At 63.1% G+C, this 17996-nt stretch overlaps 2 protein-coding genes and 1 long non-coding RNA gene across 7 annotated transcripts in view; 1 reads left to right on the forward strand and 2 right to left on the reverse strand.

Annotated features, from left to right (window-relative positions):
* The window catches only part of FBXW11 (F-box and WD repeat domain containing 11), a 65339-nt gene extending 62196 nt beyond the window's left edge, over nt 1-3143 (reverse strand). For 2 of the 5 annotated variants that reach the window (XM_055125629.1, XM_055125625.1), the window contains exon 1: nt 2601-2929. In XM_055125629.1, the coding sequence (XP_054981604.1) occupies nt 2601-2645 (45 nt within the window). In that variant the 5' untranslated portion in view covers nt 2646-2929. Of the gene's footprint in view, nt 1-2600; nt 2930-3070 lie in introns of those variants that run through there. The other 3 variants (XM_055125628.1, XM_055125624.1, XM_055125627.1) reach the window with 3 other exon arrangements.
* A 209-nt stretch (nt 3144-3352) lies between these two features.
* LOC129402287 (uncharacterized) lies at nt 3353-7585 on the forward strand. Its single transcript, XR_008628619.1, has 3 exons — nt 3353-3416; nt 5560-5624; nt 7416-7585. It is a non-coding gene; the product is annotated as an uncharacterized LOC129402287 (long non-coding RNA).
* Nucleotides 7586-10595: 3010 nt separating this feature from the next.
* Nucleotides 10596-17996, reverse strand: part of STK10 (serine/threonine kinase 10) — a 48919-nt gene continuing 41518 nt past the window's right edge. Inside the window, exons 9-19 of the mRNA XM_055128238.1 lie at nt 17348-17878; nt 16938-17068; nt 15947-16070; nt 15677-15856; nt 15243-15335; nt 14486-14615; nt 14173-14297; nt 13714-13899; nt 13513-13638; nt 12898-13011; nt 10596-11513 (exon numbers count right to left, since the gene is read on the reverse strand). Of these exons, the coding sequence (XP_054984213.1) occupies nt 11373-11513; nt 12898-13011; nt 13513-13638; nt 13714-13899; nt 14173-14297; nt 14486-14615; nt 15243-15335; nt 15677-15856; nt 15947-16070; nt 16938-17068; nt 17348-17878 (1881 nt within the window). The 3' untranslated portion in view covers nt 10596-11372. The remainder of the gene's footprint in view (nt 11514-12897; nt 13012-13512; nt 13639-13713; nt 13900-14172; nt 14298-14485; nt 14616-15242; nt 15336-15676; nt 15857-15946; nt 16071-16937; nt 17069-17347; nt 17879-17996) is intronic.

Raw genomic sequence — 17996 nt, forward strand, 5'->3', positions numbered from 1 at the left:
CCTCACCCGGGTTTCCTTCCTTCCAGCCCAGAGCAGAAATCGACAGGGCTCTGAAATCAAGGCTTTGCTAAGGGCAGCTCGGGCAGGCCGGGGGGTGAAACATTAGTTCCCCCAAATAGACATGGGATGGGGGGGCCAGTGGCTGGGTGACAGTTCCATTATTCACCCTCAGCCACTGCCGAGTGTCTCTCTCTCTTTCTCTGTCTCTCTCTCTCTCAGAGATCATCTGTTCCCTAGTCAACTTATCAAAAGTGCAAGAAGAAAGAAGAATTGATGTCAAAGAATGTAGAGAGATGAAGTCAAGAGCTCAATCGCAAATACGGAAGCATCAGAACCCCACTCATGAAATCCAAAAACTCCTCCATAGTTTAGGCTTTCAAAGTACTATCACTATAGGGCGGTTGTCTTGTGTGTGATGGACCCAGGTTCGATCCGTGGCTCCCCATAAGGTCCACCAGAGTATGCCCTGAGCACCACAGGGTGTGGCCCAAAAACAGAAACAAAAAAACCACCAAGTTAAATCCCTTTCGTTTTTGTTTTTAGCTTTTTGGGTCACACCCCGAGGATGCACAGGGTTACTCCTGGCTCTGCACTCAGGAATTCCTCCTGGAGGTGCTCAGGGGACCATACGGGATGCTGGGAATCGAACCCAGGTCAGCCTCGTGCGAGGCAAACACCCTCCCCACTGTGCTATTGCTCCAACCCTCAAGTTAAATCCCTTTCACTCCTCCTATCATGCTATTCTGAAATCAATATAAAAAATATTCCTACTGAGTTCTGAAAAATGAAAAGCAGTCAATTCTGAAAACCACTTGCAATTAGATTTCAAAGCTTCAGCACTTCTATAGCTCGTCCTGGACTGACTGTATCAGCTGTTAAGGGTACACTAAGGTATCGGTTGTTAAGGGTACACTAAGTCAACTACATCCGCATAAATACTATTTGTAGGAAAAGGAAGGCCTCGGAATCTCAGTTGGCGTCCCTTGAGGGAACATCTTTAAAATCTCTATGTGAAAAGCTATTTTAGCATTGTTCCAGGTGACTAGTAAGCCCTGGTCAATTTTTCAAAGGTCTCAGCTTATCGTGTCTTGGAGGAAGGCTGAATTATCTTCTCAGATTATAGACAAGTACGATCATGTAAAATCACAAGTTTCCTAAGTTATGAACATAGGAGGCCAGTAAAATTAATCTGAAAAAAATATATATATATATATTTTTCAATCGTGGTCAAAGGCAATGAATGGGTCACACTGTATTCTCTGTCTCAGGAAATAGCCATCTTAGGAATCTTTTGAGTGAATGGGAATGCAGGGAGCACAGAACAGCCCATTTTAAAATGGTACCGAGTTACAATTTGTCGATATAAAGTACTCCCCTGCTATAAATACATGTATGATACAGCCACAAGAATATGTACTATAAATATAATTCCCACTTAAGATCTTTACCAAGACCCACTACGGAATCTGCAGAAGAGCAAAGGCTTAACTGTAACAAGGTTTGAGAAATTATACCGAAGAGGAGAATTTAATACACGAAAATCAAATGAAAACCCACAAATGGCAGCATCCCTCAGAAAGCAACCGAACGCGTGTGGGAGGGTGTACACACACACACACACACACACACACACACACACACACACCAACACAAACACACACACAGTCACACACACACACCCCAGAAAGTAGCAGGGGCTTCTTCTTTTTTTCACCTTCCCTTCCCTCTGGTTTTCCAGGATGCTGGGGAAGTTTTCGCCCTGTGCGTGATGCACCGGGCGGCAGAGATGGACCTGCCTCCGTGTGTAAGCTACTGTACTTCCATTTTAAAAACGTGCATCTCAACTCCCCAGATGCCATCATCCGCAGGAACCCAGCGGCTCTCCGGCAGACTCGGTGTCACCATGTATTATTGATAACGTTAAATGGGGGAAGTGGCTCTGATGTCACCGGCCCTACGCACTGGGATCCCTGACTCAATAAACATTTTCACGCTGGAGAAAAGAAGGGGGCAGGAGAAAAAAGCAAACTCTGGCTGGGGTGGGAGGGGGGAATTTATCTCTCTCTCTCTCTCTCTCTCTCTCTCTCTCTAGCGGGGTGAAGGGGGCTGCCTTGCCCCCTTTCCTCTCTTACCCCGCGGGGATCAGTTGCTACAGTGGGGCCAGCGATACAAAGAAGCCGGAGAAGCCCCCGGGCCGGTCCCTGGCGGGCCCAGACTTCCTCCTCCGCCGGCCCCGGGGAGGGGGAGCCGCGCTGCGCTTCCCTCCCGGCTCCGGACGGGCAGCGATCACCCGGGCTGCCATATTCTCATTTCTTTCCAACCCCGGGATCCAAGCGAGGCTTGCAAAAGCCTCCGCTCCCCCCCACCCCCACCCCCACCCCCCACCACGGGGCCACCCTCTCGGATTCTGTTTCTTTACCAAAATAAATAAATAAATAAATAAATGCATAATAATAACAAAATCAAGCAAACAAATGGGTGGCGGGGAGGGATCCCTGCGAGGCCCCGGGCGCCCCGGGGCGGCGGGGCGGGGGGCGGGGGCGGCCCGGCCGCGGGGCCTTTGTCCGGCGCCGGAAGCCCCGGCCGCCCGGGCCACTCACCATGAGCTCGATCGTCTTGTCCTCGATCACCGAGTCGGGCTCCATGGCGGCCCCGGCGGCCCCGCCTCGCTCGCCCCGCGCGGCGGCGCACGGCCCGGGCGGAGGAGGCGCAGCGGAGGAGGCGCAGCGGAGGAGGCGGAGGAGAGGAGAGGAGGAGGAGAGGAGGAGGAGGAGGAGAGGAGGAGGAGGAGGAGGAGGAGGAGGAGGAGGAGGCGACGGCCGCGGCGGCGGAGGCGGACGCGCCGCTCGCACCCACTCGCGCTGCCCGCCCGCCCGGGCCGCCGCCGGCAGCTCCGCCCTCCGCGCGCCGCGCGCGCCGCGGACTACAACTCCCGGCAGGCGCCGCGCGCCCCGCCGCGCGCCCCCGCCGGCCCGCGCGCTCCGCCCGGCCGCCCCGCTCGGCCCGCGCTCCCCGCGGCCCCCCCGCCCCGCGGCCGCCCGCCGCTCGGGAGCCGGAGCCCCACACACACCGCAGCCCGCCTGGACCGGACGCGACCTGCGAGAGGAACGATGGACGCGCCGAGGCTGCGATCCGGGCAGCTCCCCGACCACAAGTCCCAGCGTGCCCCGCGCGCGGAGGCGGCTTCCGGCGAGTCCACCGCTCCCCCAACACACACACCCCGCACCCCTCCCCCTTCCCAAGCCTGACTTCCGGCCGACCCCCCCCCGCCCCGCCCCCAACTCCGGGCGGAAACTCCGGCGACTCGTCTGAAATCCCGCGGGCGCGACCGGCTTCCGCACATGCGCGGTGGAGGCCGCCGGGCCCGCGGGCGCGCAGGTAGCGGCGCGGCGGGCGGAGGAAGCTGATGCGGGCAGGTGCGTCCCGGAGCATCCCGAGGCCCGCGGTCCGCGCGCGGGGCCCGCCCTCGCTCTCGCTCTTTTCTTTTCTTCCTTTTTTGCTTTTTCCTTTCCTTTCTTCTTTTCTTCGCTTTTTTCTTTTCTTCTTTCCTTCCGTTTCTTTTCTTTTTTCTTGTTTCCTTCTCTTCCTTCTTCCCTTTATTTTCTTTCTTTTCTTCCTTTTTTCTTTCCTTCCTTTTCTTTCTTTCAGGCCAGTTATCTTTATTTTTAATCTTTTATGTTTGTTTGGGGGCCGCACCCTGCGATGCGCCAGTTACTAGGGGCTTCGGCGGTTCCTCTGGACCGAACCGACGGGGTCCTGCATGGGAGCCCGGCCGAGCTGCGAAGAGTCGAGGACGGGAGTGCCGGTTTGGAGACCCCCCCGCCCCCAGTTTTCATTCCCAGGCAGACCACGCGTCTGGGCGCTGGGAGTGAGCCCGGACCGTGCCCGGGCCGTGCCCGACCGAGCCTGTGCGCTCCCGGAGCTGAGCTCTGCAAAGGGGGGGTGCTGCGGCGGGGGAAGCCGGCTTCGCCCTGCAGAGAGTCTGGGGGTGCAAAGGGTGCAAAGATCCACTGAACGCAGGCCCCAGCCCTCGGTCAACGTGGTACTAACAAACCTTAGCCGGCAGGAGGGACTAGTGCTAGATGGAGCTTGAAATTGTCCCCCAAGAGCAGCAGGAAGGCGGCCCCCTCCTGCCTGCCAGTCTGGGGCCCAGGGACGGTGGGGAGGCGTCCCTTCTCCGTTTGCACAGTGCTGCTGCTCTATCAGGGGTCAGGGCGAAGGACTGCGCCCTTGTTTTCGCCTTGCTCTGTCATGGTTCCTGTCTGGTGTGTGTTTGGGGGTGGGGGGGATGTCTACGAAATTCCTTTCAACTGGAGAACCCACAGTCAACTCCTTCCCCTTCTCCACGCCTCCTTTTCCCTGGGTAGAGCTGTCTATAACGGGCATACCGATCATGCATTTACTAGTTAAAACATCACAATTTTTTTTTTTTTGCTTTTTGGGTCACACCTGGTCATGCACAGGGGTTACTCCTGGCTCTGCACTCACAAATCACACCTGGCAGTGCTCAGGGGACCATATGGGATGCTGGGAATCGAACCCGGGTCGGCCACGTGCAAGGCAAACGCCCTACCCACTGTGCTATTGCTCCAGCCCCCACAAATTTATTTTGAAAGCAAAGCAAAAATATTGTAGAGTGATGCCACACTCCCCCCTCCCCACCCCTGCCTCTCCAGGCAGCTGGCCGGTTCAGGGGGCCCGGCACGGGCGGTCATCAGAGCACTGCTCTCACGTGCTTTCGTTCTCTGCACCCGTGAAGGGAAGGTCCCAGGTGCCCCGCGGCCTTTGCATTCTGGCAGGACACGGATGCCCGCAGAACGCGGGTTTTGTCCCCAGCACTGGGTCCCAATGTGGTGCTGTGCATCCTGCAGAGAAAGACAGCGGAGCTCCTGGAAGAAAGAGGGCTGGCGAGAGAGTCCAGCATGGGGGGCCCTGTCCTGCTCACAGCCCGCCGCAGACAAGCCCTGCACCGTGGGGTATTCGTCCCCCCACCCCCTCAAAAAGAAAAAAAAAAACAGGCCAGAATCCTTAAGTTCTTGGGGCTGGAGTGATAGCACAGCAGGTAGGGCGTTTGCCTTGCACGCGGCCGACTCGGGGTTCGAATCCCATATGGTCCCCTGAGCTCCGCCGGGGGTAATTCCTGAGTGCAGAGCCAGGAGTAACCCCTGTGCATTGCCGGGTGTGATCCAAAAAAAACCAAAAAAAAAAAATCAGAATCCTTAAGTTCTTGCTGGTCACATGTGCCCGAATGCCGTCAGTGTCCTTATCTGGACCTGGGGACGCACAGTAAAGAGGCCGCTGCTGCCGGTCACCTACAGCGCGGTGGCCTGAACTAACACTGGCTGTTTCTTTATCTTACAGTCCTGTGGGCTGACTGGGCTCAGCTGAGTCTCCGAAGGCTGGGCTGACTCACGGAGCCCTGCACCCACCTGGGCGCTGGCCCGCCTGCCTCCCCTGCACGGGAAGGCGGGCGCGGCCTGCGGCTCTGATGTGGGGAGCCGAACAGCCCGTCCGCCTACGGGCCGCCCGCTTCCAGCTGACGCTTATCTGCCGTTCCAGGGTCTGCTCCTGCTTCCTCAAAACACGGCCCGCCCAAGTGCTGCCAGGTTCACGGCCCAGGCCGGGTGAGTCCCAGGTCCTGGCCAGTCCCTGTGGGAATGCAGAGGCGGGTGGGGCCGGCCCCACGCGCCAGCTGCTCCCTCTGCCCTACGTAGGATGAATGCAGGCCCGAGCACAGCGGGGAGGGCATTTGCCTCGCATGTGCCCGACCTGGGTTCAACCCTGAGCATCCCATATGGTCCCCCGAGCACCGCCAGGAGTAATCCCTGAGCGCAGAGCCAGGAATAACCCCTGAACATCGCTGGGTATAACCCCAAAAGAAAATAAATAGGATAAATGCCTGTGGGTTCTCTTTTTTTTTTTTTTTTTTTGGAGAGGGGGGTGGCACACTTGGTGATGCTCAGGGCTTACTTCCCAGCGCTCAGCACTCAGGAATTACTCCTGGCGGGGCTCAGAGGGCCGTATGGGGGGCCGGGGGTCCAATGTGGGTAGGTCACCTGCAAAGCAATGCAACCCTCCCCGCTGTGCTCTCCCTGGCCTCACAGTTGTTCCTCTTGGTATCGTCAGGTACATCTGGCCCGTTATCTTCCTTACGAACTCTCTCCACTGCTCCTCCTTTCTTGGCAATGTTGTGTGTCTTGTCTTCGAGGCCACTGATTCTGTGTCCTAGGGCGTCTGCTGTGGCATCTCTGAGCACCTTCATTTCTGTTTGAATAGGCTCTTCCATGTTTTATTCCCTCCGTCTTTATTTAGGCTGTTTTTTTTTTTCAGCTTTTGGGTCACACCCGGCGATGCACAGGGGTTACTCCTGGCTCATGCACTCAGGAATTAACTCCTGGCGGTGCTCAGGGGACCAGATGGGAAGCCGGGAATTGAACCCGGGTTGGCCGAATGCCAGCAAATGCCCTCCCCGCTGTGCTGTCGCTCCAGCCCCTCCTTCGGTCTTTCTTGGAGGTTATTGGTTCTCTGGTTGGTGGGTTTCTTCAGTGAACTCTCGAGAGTGGCGGCCCGACAGTCACCCTTGGGCAGGGCACAAAGTCTGGTGTCGTCGAGAACCTGACCTGCGCTTTGACCCCCATCCAGCGGTACCACTGAAGCCTTCATCCTCCCCTCGATCCTGGTGCCAACAGCGGGCGGAGCTCCCGGCGGCGGCCGGCCTGGGCAGCTACCCGGTGCTCCTGCTCCAATGCCCGTTGGGGCCTGTGGCTGCCGAGGCCCCCGGAGGGTGTTCTCAGTGCTCGCGTGACCTCCAGCTCTGGGTCATGTGCGTCTTGGGTCCCCCGTTCCCTGCAGCTGCCGTGGCAGGAAAGTCTTACTGTCGCACTCGGTGTACAGTGGCTGGTGTCCGGCAGTGACCTGGCCTCCCCAGAGGCAGAGACTGGACGTTGTGCTCCTCTGTGCCCGGGAACAGCGGTCGGCGAGCTGCCCTTCTCGGCTCCCGTGGGATGCCGGCGTTTGCTGGCCCCAGCTTTGGGATGGCCACTGCCGGGCTGATCAGCCAGGGGGGCCTGATCCTGGCCGTGGCTTCTCCCCACCCAGCCCGTGCCTGGCCCGGCCACTTCCCATCTCTCCGGCAGCGAGGGGCAGCATTTGAGCCCCTCACGCGGTGTCCCATGGCAGGTCAGAGCCGAGGTCCGATGCACTCTGCTCGAACTGGCCCATGTAGCACAGCTGTGAGCAGCAGACAGAGACCCCGGGCCCCCTGCCAGACGCAGTGTAGGGGAGCCCCGAGGAATGGCCGCCCCCAGTTCCAGCCAGCCACGACTGAACCCTCGGTGGGGGTGACCAAGCCCCAAGACTCTCCCGCGTGGCAAGTTCAGGTACAGGTGGAGCCGAGTTTCCCTTTTTAAACACAGGGACCGGAGCAACACAGAACCCCTGGTCAGGTGCTCAACCTGCGCACAGAGACCCAGGCTCAGCCCCGCACCAGACCCACGATCTCCTCACCGTGACCAGTAGCCGTCGGCTGCTCATGAGTGTCTTCCCTCCACTTAAGGAGTTGCACCGTGTCGTACATATTCACAGGTGTGCGGGTTTATCGGGGGCGGGGGGGGGGGGGGCGCGCTTGCTCATTCCAGTGGTCTGTGTCTTTTTTTTTTTTTTTTTTTTTTTTTGCTTTTTGGGTTACACCTGGCAACACACAGGGGTTACTCCTGGCTCTGCACTCAGGAATTACCCCTGGCGGTGCTCAGGGGACCATATGGGATGCTGGGAATCGAACCCAGGTCAGCCGCGTGCAAGGCAAACGCCCTACCCGCTGTGCTATCGCTCCAGCCCCCTGTGTGTCTTTTTGTTTCAGGACCACATGGTTTTAATGAATGTTTGAAGTCAGGGAATGTAATGCCTCCAATATTTTTTTTTCAATTTGTTTTCGGTTTTGGGGCCACACCTGGCTGTGCTCAGGGCTGACTTCTGGCTCAGAGGACCACTTGCTATGCCAGGGATCAAACCCTGGTTGACCCCAGGCCAAGCAAACGCCCTACTATCTCTCAAGTCTTCTTTTCTCTCAGTATATTGCTTTGGGAGTCGGAGGTAGTTTTTCTTTACATTCACATGTTATTCTATTTCCTTGAAAAAATGCCTTTTTTTTTAATATAGCTGCTTTGTTCTTCTAATCCATAAACATGGTATGTCTTTCCACTTTGTGTATTATTTGTTGTACAAAAAAAATATGATGCCTTACTAGTTTTCACTGTACAGTTCTTTCATATACTTTGCTAGATTGACTTCCAAGTATTTTATTTATTCTCATTTTGGAGACTTACTCCTGGCAGGACTCAAGGAGCCTGGGGATTGAACCCAGGTCGGCCACATGCAAGACAGTACCTGTGTACTATCCCACCGGCCTCCGCTATTTTACTTTTTTGTTGTTGGTTTTTTTTTTGGGTCACACCAGGCAATGCTCAGTGGTCGGCCGAGGCAAGGCAGTCGCCCTACCCACTATTGCTCAGGCCCTATTTTAACTTTTTTGATGCAGTTGTAACCAGGATGACCATTTCAAGTCACCTGTCCTAAAGGCCCGTTTCCTATGGAACCGGATCCTCTGTGCGGCATCGGCGGCGTCTCCCCACCAGGCGGCGCTGCGGCTCCTGTCTGGCGGCATTGGCCGTGTCTCCCCAGCAGGCGGCGCTGCGGCCCCATGTTGAGGGGCTGGGGGCGCCTGGCTGGTGGGCCAGCCCGTGCGGAGATGCGGGCGGGTTTCCTCTGCCCCTGGCCAGACCCAGAGAGCCGGAGGACAGCCCTGCCTGCTGCCCGAGAGAGAGAGCGGGGCTGGGTGGGGTGTGCCTCAGTCTCTTCAGCTCCGCTGGGTCCCTCTGCGGGTGGCTGCAGAGCCAGGGTCCGGGTGGGGGCCCCGGGGGCCCCCGTCCCTGGATCCGCATCCTGCTGCCTTCTCGCCCTTGCCCCTCGGCCCCCCGGGCACCCCTGGCTCCCACTGCCCCACCCCCACCGTGCTTCTGGCAGGTGCTCCCGAGGCGCCTCCCATCCTGCAGCCCTGCTGCCCCGTCACACGCGGCCCCCCGGCCCAGAGCAGGCCCCGGCTTCCGGCCTGGGCAGCCCCGTGCAGCGGCCTGGAGCCGGGCCGGCCACCTCGGCTGCAGTTTGGCTCAGCTGGAGTCGGGCCTTCGCCTAGTGCGCTCACTTGCTCCATCTCCCTCTCCCACACTCTCTCACACTCACACACACACACAATCTCTCTCACACTCTCTCTCTCTCTCACATTCTCTCCCCCTCATTCACACTCTCCCTAACACACTCTCCCTCTCCCTCTCCCCCACACACTCCCTCATACACTCTCTCCCTCACACACTCTTCCTCTCCCTCACACTCTCCCTCACACACTCTCCCTCTCACACTCTCTCTCCCTCACACACTCTCCCTCACACACTCTCTCCCTCACACTCTCCCTCCCTCACACTCTCCCTCACACACTCTCCCTCACACACTCTCTCTCACACACTCTCCCTCACTCTCCCTCATACACTCTCCCTCATACTCTCTCCCTCACACTCTCCCTCATACACTCTCTCACACTCTCCCTCACACACTCTCTCCCTCACACTCTCTCTCCCTCACACTCTCTCTCCCTCACACACTCTCCCTCACACACTCTCCCTCACTCTCCCTCATACACTCTCTCCCTCACACTCTCCCTCATACACTCTCCCTCACACACTCTCTCCCTCACTCTCCCTCATACACTCTCTCCCTCACACTCTCTCCCTCACACTCCCCCTTACACTCTCCCTCATACACTCTCCCTCACACTCTCCCTCACACACTCTCCCTCATACACTCTCTCCCTCACACTCTCTCCCTCTTACACTCTCCCTCATACACTCTCTCCCTCACACACTCCCTCACTCTCTCACACTCTCACACTCTCTCTCCCTCATTCACACTCTCCCTCACACACTCTCCCTCATACACTCTCTCCCTCACACACTCTCCCTCTCACACTCTCCCTCATACACTCTCTCATCCTCCCTCTCCCTCACATATACTCTCCGTCTCTCTCACACTCTCCCTCACACCCTCTTCCTCTCCCTCTCTCACACTCTCTCCCTCACACACTCTCCCCCCTCACACTCACACATACACAAACATATTTTCTCTCACATACACACACACTCTCCCCCTCTCTCACACACACACATTCTCTCACACAAACTGTCCCCCTCTCACACACACACACATGCTCGCATGTCCCCCACACACTCATGTCACACACACATTCCTCTCACACACAACTCTTTCACATCCCACACTCACGCATGCGCTCATGTCCCACACAACCCCACACACTCATGTCCCACACACACATGCCTCTCACACTCTCACATCCCACGCACACATGCTCGCAAGTCTCACAGCGCCCCTCTCCCATTCACACATCCCACACACACACCCCCACATGCTTGCAGGTCCCACCACGCGTCACATGTCACCCGCACACGTTCTGCTTGTCTGCAGAGAGCACACACGGGACCCCTCGGCTGCGGCCTTGCCCGGCCCTCCCACCTGAAGCACCACCGGGACACAGGCGCTTCCGTCTTTATTAGCAGACAGTGTCTCGGGGCGGCGCGACTGGCGGCATCGTTGGCTGTCGTCGGCGGCTGTTTGAACCTTAGTCTGGCAGTGCGCGGCGGGGCACGCTCCATGCCGGGCGTCTCCGTTACAGCCTCTGCAAAGGTGGTCTCGAGGCCACAAGGTCCCTGTTGCCCCGTGGGCTCTGAGGGCCGAGTGTGCGGGGGCGCCTCTGTGATCCCGCCGCATTCCGTCTCCTGATCCTGGCGGGGTCCTCCTTGCGAAGACCCTTTATACTTTGTGTCCGGCTGACGTCGGGCCAGCTCTGCTGGCTGGGGCGGGCCGGTGGGGAAGGCTGCAGCGGGGGCGGGGGGATGGCAGCACCTCCTGGAGAGGGGCTGGGGGGACACGTCCAGCCAGGCACAACCCCGCAGTGGCCTCCCAGCTGCCCCTGGGACTCGGGTGCCTGGGTGGGCGGGAACCGCAGGCGCGTGCTCACGCCGGGCCCCCAAGACCAGCCTCCACCTCCACTTCCCAGGACTGAGGGGCTGTGGGGGCGGGGCCCCCTGAAGGCCTCCTCTCCCTGCGGGTTTGAGCTTTCATCGGGGTGGGGGCAGCGTCTGGGGCTCGCCAGCCCCGGGCCCAGCACAGCCCGTGGAGAGCGCGGCTGTGCTGGCATTTTGGCAAAAGCAGGGGCTGGGGGCCGCGGGTCACCCCTCTGCCGGCCCTGCCCGGGACTCGGCGGGGCGGGAGTCCTGAGTGCCTTGTTGACAGGGCCGGCCGGGGCCCTAGGGGGCGTCCAGTGCGCTGTAGGGGAAGAACTTGGTGCCCTTGCCGGGGGTGCTGGGCTCCGGGGACTCGGCCTCCTCCCTGAGCGTGAAGAACTGCTCCTGCTCCAGCCTCTTCTGGGTCAGCTCGTCCTCCAGTGCCTGCGTGGGGCGGGGAGGGAGGGATTGGACGCCAGCCCCCGGCTGCCCCGCGGGCTCCATCCCCCGCAGGAGCCCCTGAGCACCTCCTGGAGTGTCGGTGTGTTGGGGGCCCACCCGGCAGTGCTCAGGGCCGACCAACTCCCAGCTCTGTGCTCAGGGGACCCCGTGCAGATGCCGGGGATTGAATCCAGGTCCTCCATGTGCAAGGCCAGTGCCCTCCCGGCTGTCCCGTGGCTCCAGCCGCCTGGGGCACCCTCCGGAAGGACCCCACATGCCCCAAGAATGGTGCTCGGAGACTGATAGGTTCGGGGGGCCACTCTCGGCTCTGCAGCCTGGGTGAGGGGTGGGGTGGGGGCTGCCCGAGTGGACACCCCTCGCCCCCCACTCCCTCACGCTCAGGTGACCCGCCACCGCACCTGAGGCTTCTGCTCTGGAAACGCCAGCTCAGGGCTTTGGAAGCCCAGAGAGGCTGAGCCACCGGCCCCGGGTCCCACAGCCAGGAGGGGGTCGGGAGGGCCCAACCAGGGTCCCCCACTGCAGGCAAGGCTGCAGCCTGTTAGATTCCATGGAGGAGGGGCCTGGTGTCCCCCTCCGGCCCCCGAATTCCTGTTCTTGGCCGGACGCCGTGTCCGAGCACCCCGGGGAGTGGCCCTCATGGCAGTGTCCCTGGCCGCGTGTGCTACTGGCCGGGTGAGTTTTCCGGACCTGCCGCCTCCCCCCTCGGCGTCTAGGTCAGGGGTCTCTAAGCCCAGCGGTGACGCCTCGGGCCAGGGCAAGAGCAGCGTGCAGAGGGGCCCGGGGACCTGGGGTGTGGACGCGAAGCAGAGACTCTCGCCCCACTGGCTCGCTCCCCCGCAGTGGACACCGGACGGGGCAGCCTCAGGCTCGGCCCCTCGCCCCTGCTCAGCACCCTCCCCCCAGTCCCTGCCACGGCCAGGGCCCGCCAGAGAACCACACGTGAAGCCGAGACCACAAAGCCCAGGCCAGGCCCTGAGTGTGAGGCAGGGGACGGATAGACGGACGGACACCCAGGCAATGGAGGACCAGAGCTGGGGCAGCCAGGGGGTGCCGGGCGGGTGAGTGTGGCAGCAGCCGCTGCTGTCCACCCCGGCCTGGGGCGGGCCCGGCTCGGGAGGCCGTGCCTGCAGGTACTGGGCACCACCCCACGGTCATCCCTGGCACGGCCCTCCCCTTCCCCCCGAAAGACATGAGCGTGGGGGTGACCCAACAGGCCAGCTCACGCCCCCCGGGTGCGGCCAGCACAGAGAAATGGACCTTAGCGAAGCCCCGGGCCGGGGGCGGGGAGACGGGTCCCCAAAGTGCTCACGTGCGCATCCATACACACACACACACACACGCATGTGTGTGCACACACATCCGCTACCTTTTTGCGCGGCCGGAGCTGGTCCCGCCACTCCCGCAGGGCCTGGCTGTGGTCTTCGTCCAGGGCCTTGAGCTTCTGCCCCTCGAGCTCCAGCAGTAGGTGGCACTTCTCCCGCTGGAAGACAAGTCCCGGGGGACAGCTCGGGACAGGCCGAGACATCCCGGGGTGGGGGGGGGTCCCGCAGCCCTCCAGGACGGCCCCCGCCCAGACAGCACAGACGCTGCAGGTCAGGGAGGACGGTCCTCCATCAGCCGCTGGGGTGAGTCGCCCGGGATCGCCCCCCACCCCAGGAGCCAGGGGCAGGGCCGCGCTGCACTCAGACCCCCCACCTGCTGGCGGGTAGGCGGCCTCGATCCCTGCAGTGCCGTCCCCCGCCACAAGGGGCGCCCGGCCGAGGAAGGCCCTGCCAGGTGGGGGCGCCACCCTGTGGGCCGGCCGCGCCCACTCCCCCCTGCTGGACCCTGCGCTGGCGGGTTCCAGGCGCCACCCGGCTACACGCGTATCCAGGTTCCCTGTGGAGCCCCGGAGCGGCTATCTGCCCCCCCCCCCTCTGGGGCCGGTCACGGGGGCGCCACCCCAGCAGTGCCTGGGGGTCCGCGCGCCCCCCGGGGGCACCTGCAGCTGCTGCAGCTCCTCCATGTTGGCCTCGCACTGGGCCGCCATGTCCCGCGTCTGGTTCTCGTGCTTCTGCTGCTGCTGCAGCCGCTCCGACTTCTGCCTCTTCTCCTCCTGCAGGGAGAACTGCGGGGCGGGCGCGTGGGGGCGTCAGCGGACGCCGGGCCCCGGGGCCCCACCCCCAGGCGGCCCCCTGCCCACCTGCTTGACGCGGTCGCGCTGCTGGGCGGCGGGGGCGCCCGCGATGTGCAGGCTCTTCTTGTACATGGCCATGCGCGTCTTGCCCTCGCTGCGCTGGATCTTGGGCAGCCGCGCGCGCTCCTGCTGCTGCCGCGCCCGCAGCTGCTCCAGCATGCGCTGGTTGTAGCGCTGCATCTGCTCCCGCTCCTGCGCAGGGCACCGGCTGAGGGCACGCCCGCCCCGCCCACCCCCGAGAGAGAGGGGGACCTGGGGACCCTCCGGGGACTGCCCCCTCCGCCCCGCCCGGGCCTGTGCGGGACCGGCTGGGCCCCTCACGCCTCCCCCGGGAGCCCAGGGGGCTGGTGCCCGCCAGCCGGGACCCCTCACCTCCTTCCCCCAGAGCTCAGGGGTCTGGTGCCCGCCGGCTGGGACCCCTCTCCCGCTCCCCCCCGGAGTCCAGGGGGCTGGTGCCCGCCTCACCTTCTCGTGCTTCCGCATGAGCTCGTGCCGCTGCAGGAAATACTGGTCCTTGAGCTGCTGCTTGACCAGCTGGTGCCGCTCCTGCAGCTGCAGCTCCTCCATGTCCCACAGGGCCGCCTCGCGGTCTGCACAGACGGACAGCACAGCCCCTCAGAGACCCACACAGGGACACGCACGCAGGCAAGCCCTGGAGTGCCCCCGTGCATCGGGGAAAGAGCCTCCCCCAGCCTCGCCAGCGGCCAGGCTGGGGCAGCTGCTGCTGGGGGCACCCCCGAGCTCCCCCTCCCCGAGCCTGCACCCCCCACACACACACCTCGAAGCAGCTTCTGCTTCTTGGTGAGACACTCGCGCTCCTTGTTGCAGATCTCGCGCCTGTTGTCGGCCGTGACCTTCCGCATGGCCTGCTGCAGGTCTTCCTTCTGCTTGGCCAGGAAGTCCCGGTCCTGGGGGGCAGGGCCGGGCTCAGTGGGATCGGAGCCAGTGGGCAGGCGAGGGCCTGTGCAGTGCGGCCGGCCGGCCCAGAGTCCAGGGGCCCCATGAGGGACGCGCGCCAGCAGCTCTGGGCCCCCGAGACTCGCCACGCTGAGCCGGGAAACGGGGAGCGGAGGGAGGATCCTAGACCGTGCCCGGCACCGGCCGGCTGTCCGCTCTGGGCCTCAGCTGCCCCACCTGCTGGCCAGGCACAGCACACAGGGACCCTGGCACCTCCAGGCCAGGCTCCCCACCTGATGGGGGTGGCGGACAGTGACGGGACACACAGGAACGGCGCCCAGAGGCTTTCCCGGTTTGGTCAAGAGATGTGGCCAGGGGCTGGAGCGATAGCACAGCGGGGAGGGCGTTTGCCTTGCATGCAGCCGACCCGGGTTCAATCCCCGGCATCCCATAGGGTCCCCCAAGCACCGCCAGGAGTAATTCCTGAGTGCAGAGCCAGGAGTAACCCCTGTGCATAGCCGGGTGTGACCCAAAAAGAAAATAAAAAAAGAGATGTGGCCAGCACCAAACAAGGCACGGGGCAGGGGTGTGTCCTGGGAGCAGTCAGGGAGGGCTGCACGGGGGAGGTGGCCCCTTACAAGCTGCTGCTTTTTCTGTGCGTGCTCCTCCATCTTCTGCTTCAGGTTCTCCTTCCGCTGCTGCCGGGGCAGCTTCTCCACCTCGTTCTTCACCTGCGCGAGAGCGGTGGGGAGGCCGGGGGTCACCCAGGGCCTGGGAGCCCAGCCTTCACCACAGGAAAGGCACAGACAAAATCCGCACACTGGGGGAGGGGCGGGGTGGGCGCACAAGGCGACCGCGGCCCCTGGGGCCTGACAGAGGGGGGCGCTGCAGGGGCTGACAGCGCCCGGAGGGGAGATCGGAGAGGCGGACCATGATGGGCACGCGTGTGCACACGCAAACACGCATGTACACAAGCATGCATGCACACGCAAATGCATGCATGCACGCGCGCGCACGCGGCCGGGAAGGGGCCCGGCAGGCAGCCCCGCGGCCCCCCTCCGCGCCGGCCCACCTCCTTCTTCCGCAGCCGGAGCTGCTCCTGGAAGCGGGCGTAGTCGCGCTCCTGCTCCAGCCTCAGGCGCCGGGCCTCGTCCCGCCGGCGCACGTTGTGCTCCTGCTCCAGCCGCTCCACCTGCTGCTTCTGCTGCCGCTCCAGGGTCTCCAGCTCCGCGTCGAAGGCCTTCTTCTTGGCCTGCGGGGGCGGGGCGCTTGGCCTCTGTGCGCTGGAGCCCGTCCCCGCCCATGCCCACCCGTGCCCCGCGCCCGCCCCCGCCGCACTCACGCTCATCTCCTGCTCGAAGCGCCTCTGCATCTGCTCCAGCTGCAGCTCGTGCCGGCTGCTCAGCTGGGCCTGGTTCCGGTGCTCCTCCTTCTGCAGCAGCCGCAGCTCCCGCAGCTCCTGGCGCCTGGGGGGGGGGAGAGAGGGGGTCTGCGGGCGCCCGCAGCACGGGGGCTCGGGGGCCAGGGGCCAGGCCTCACGCCTCACGCGCAGGCCCAGCTTCCATCCAGCACCACCTTCCCCGCAAGCCACCCAGGGTGCCCAGGGCACGGCCAGGATCCCTGGGAGTGGGCCCGGGGCCCCCGGGGTCCTGCTTGGGAGGTGAACACCCCCCAGGATGAGGGAGACGGGTGGGTCGGTAGGAAGATGGACAAACAGGAAGTGGGGTGAGAACTGCCCCTCCAGGCAGGGGAGGCGGAGGGGGCTGGGGGTGGAGGAAAGGATGGATGGATGAATGGAGGGAGGGAGGGATGCATGGGGGGGAGGGGCCGGGATGCATGGGTGGGGGAGGGGCAGAGGGATGCACGGGTGGGAAAGGGAGGGAGGGGTGCGTGGGTGAGAGGGAGGGATGCGTGGGGGAGGGAGGGATGCATGGGTGGGGGAGGGAGGAAGAGAGGGATGCATGGGGGAGGGAGGGATGCATGGGGGGAGGAGGGAGGAAGGGAGGGACGCATTGGGGAGGGACGGACGGATGATGGGTGGGGAAGGGAAGGAGGGAGGAGGCACATTCCCCGCTCTGGCAGGTGGGCAGTAGGTGAGGGGCGGTGTGTGGACGGGGGGCGGCTACCCCCACAGTGGCTGGGCAGACGGGGGAGGGGTGGCTGGACAGGGCAGTGGGCTGTGGTCATGTAAGCTCCTCTACCCCTTGGGCTTGGGGGTCGCACCCGGCGGTGCTCAGGGGGACCCTGTGTGGTGCTCGGGCTGAGTCGGGGTCAGCGGCACGCAGGGCCAGCACCACCACCCACGCCCACGTCCCCGGCGGCCGGGTGCCTGCCTGAGGAAGCGCATGTCCTCGTCCTTCTTCTCGTCCTCGCTGATGATCTTGGACGTGGTCACGCTCACCTCCACGCCGTCCACCACGAACCTGCGCGTCCTCTTCAGGGTCTTCTTGTGCAGCCTGGAGTCCTGGGGGGGGCGGGCAGAGCTCAGCCCCGTCCCTGCTGAGGCCACTGCTGGGCGGGCACGAGCACCCCTCCCGGGAGTCCTCTGGCTCCCAGAGCTCTTCCTCCCCAGCGCAGCCCCCTGCCCACGGTGGGTGTGGGGACCCCCGTGGGCCGGGGCTGTGTCCACCTCTCTGAGCTGGGAAGGGCACTGAGCCTTGGCTGCCACGAGCCCCCCAGAGGAGCCTCCCCCCTCCCCGCCCCTGCACCAGGACGCAGCCCCCCGCAGAGGGCAGGGCGTCACCTTGAGGGACAGGGACCCCGTCTCCTTGTTGATGGCCAGCTCGGCCGAGAGCGAGGAACTGATGCACTCGGTGCTCTCGGAGGTGGACACGGTGCTGCAGGCCGAGTCCCTCCTGGACGCGGGGTCGGAGAGCTGGGAGGGCAGCGCCAGGCTCTCCAGGGCACTGCTGCTGGGCCGGCTCTGGCCCGGGTGCTGGGGCGTGGACACGGGGTCGGAGAGCTGGGAGGGCAGCGCTAGGCTCTCCAGGGCACTGCTGCTGGGCCGGCTCTGGCCCGGGTGCTGGGACGTGCCGGCCACTAGGCCGGCTTTCGGCTCCTCCGAGTCCTGGATCCGGGCACCCACGGACACGGGCCGGGCTTTCCGCAGGGGCGCGGGCGCCACGGGGCCGTTCTCGTGCTTGGCGGCGGCCGGCGCTGCTCCGTCTGCGGGGGCCGAGCTGGGCCCGTTGACGCTGCTCTGGGGCTGGCTGGGCGGCAGCTCCTTGAGGCTGGTGTCGGAGGGGTCGTGTGCGTGTGCGTGGGTCCCCGGAGGCTGCAGGGGTGGGGTGGGGGGTGGGGAGGTCATCAAGAGCCACCCCTCAGCACCACCGCCCCCCGGAGCTGTGGCCCTGGCACCGGTCAGACGCACACCGGTGGGCTGGAGCGATAGC

Source organism: Sorex araneus, chromosome 2 (genome assembly GCF_027595985.1).
Source record: "Sorex araneus isolate mSorAra2 chromosome 2, mSorAra2.pri, whole genome shotgun sequence".
Lineage (NCBI taxonomy): Eukaryota > Metazoa > Chordata > Mammalia > Eulipotyphla > Soricidae > Sorex > Sorex araneus.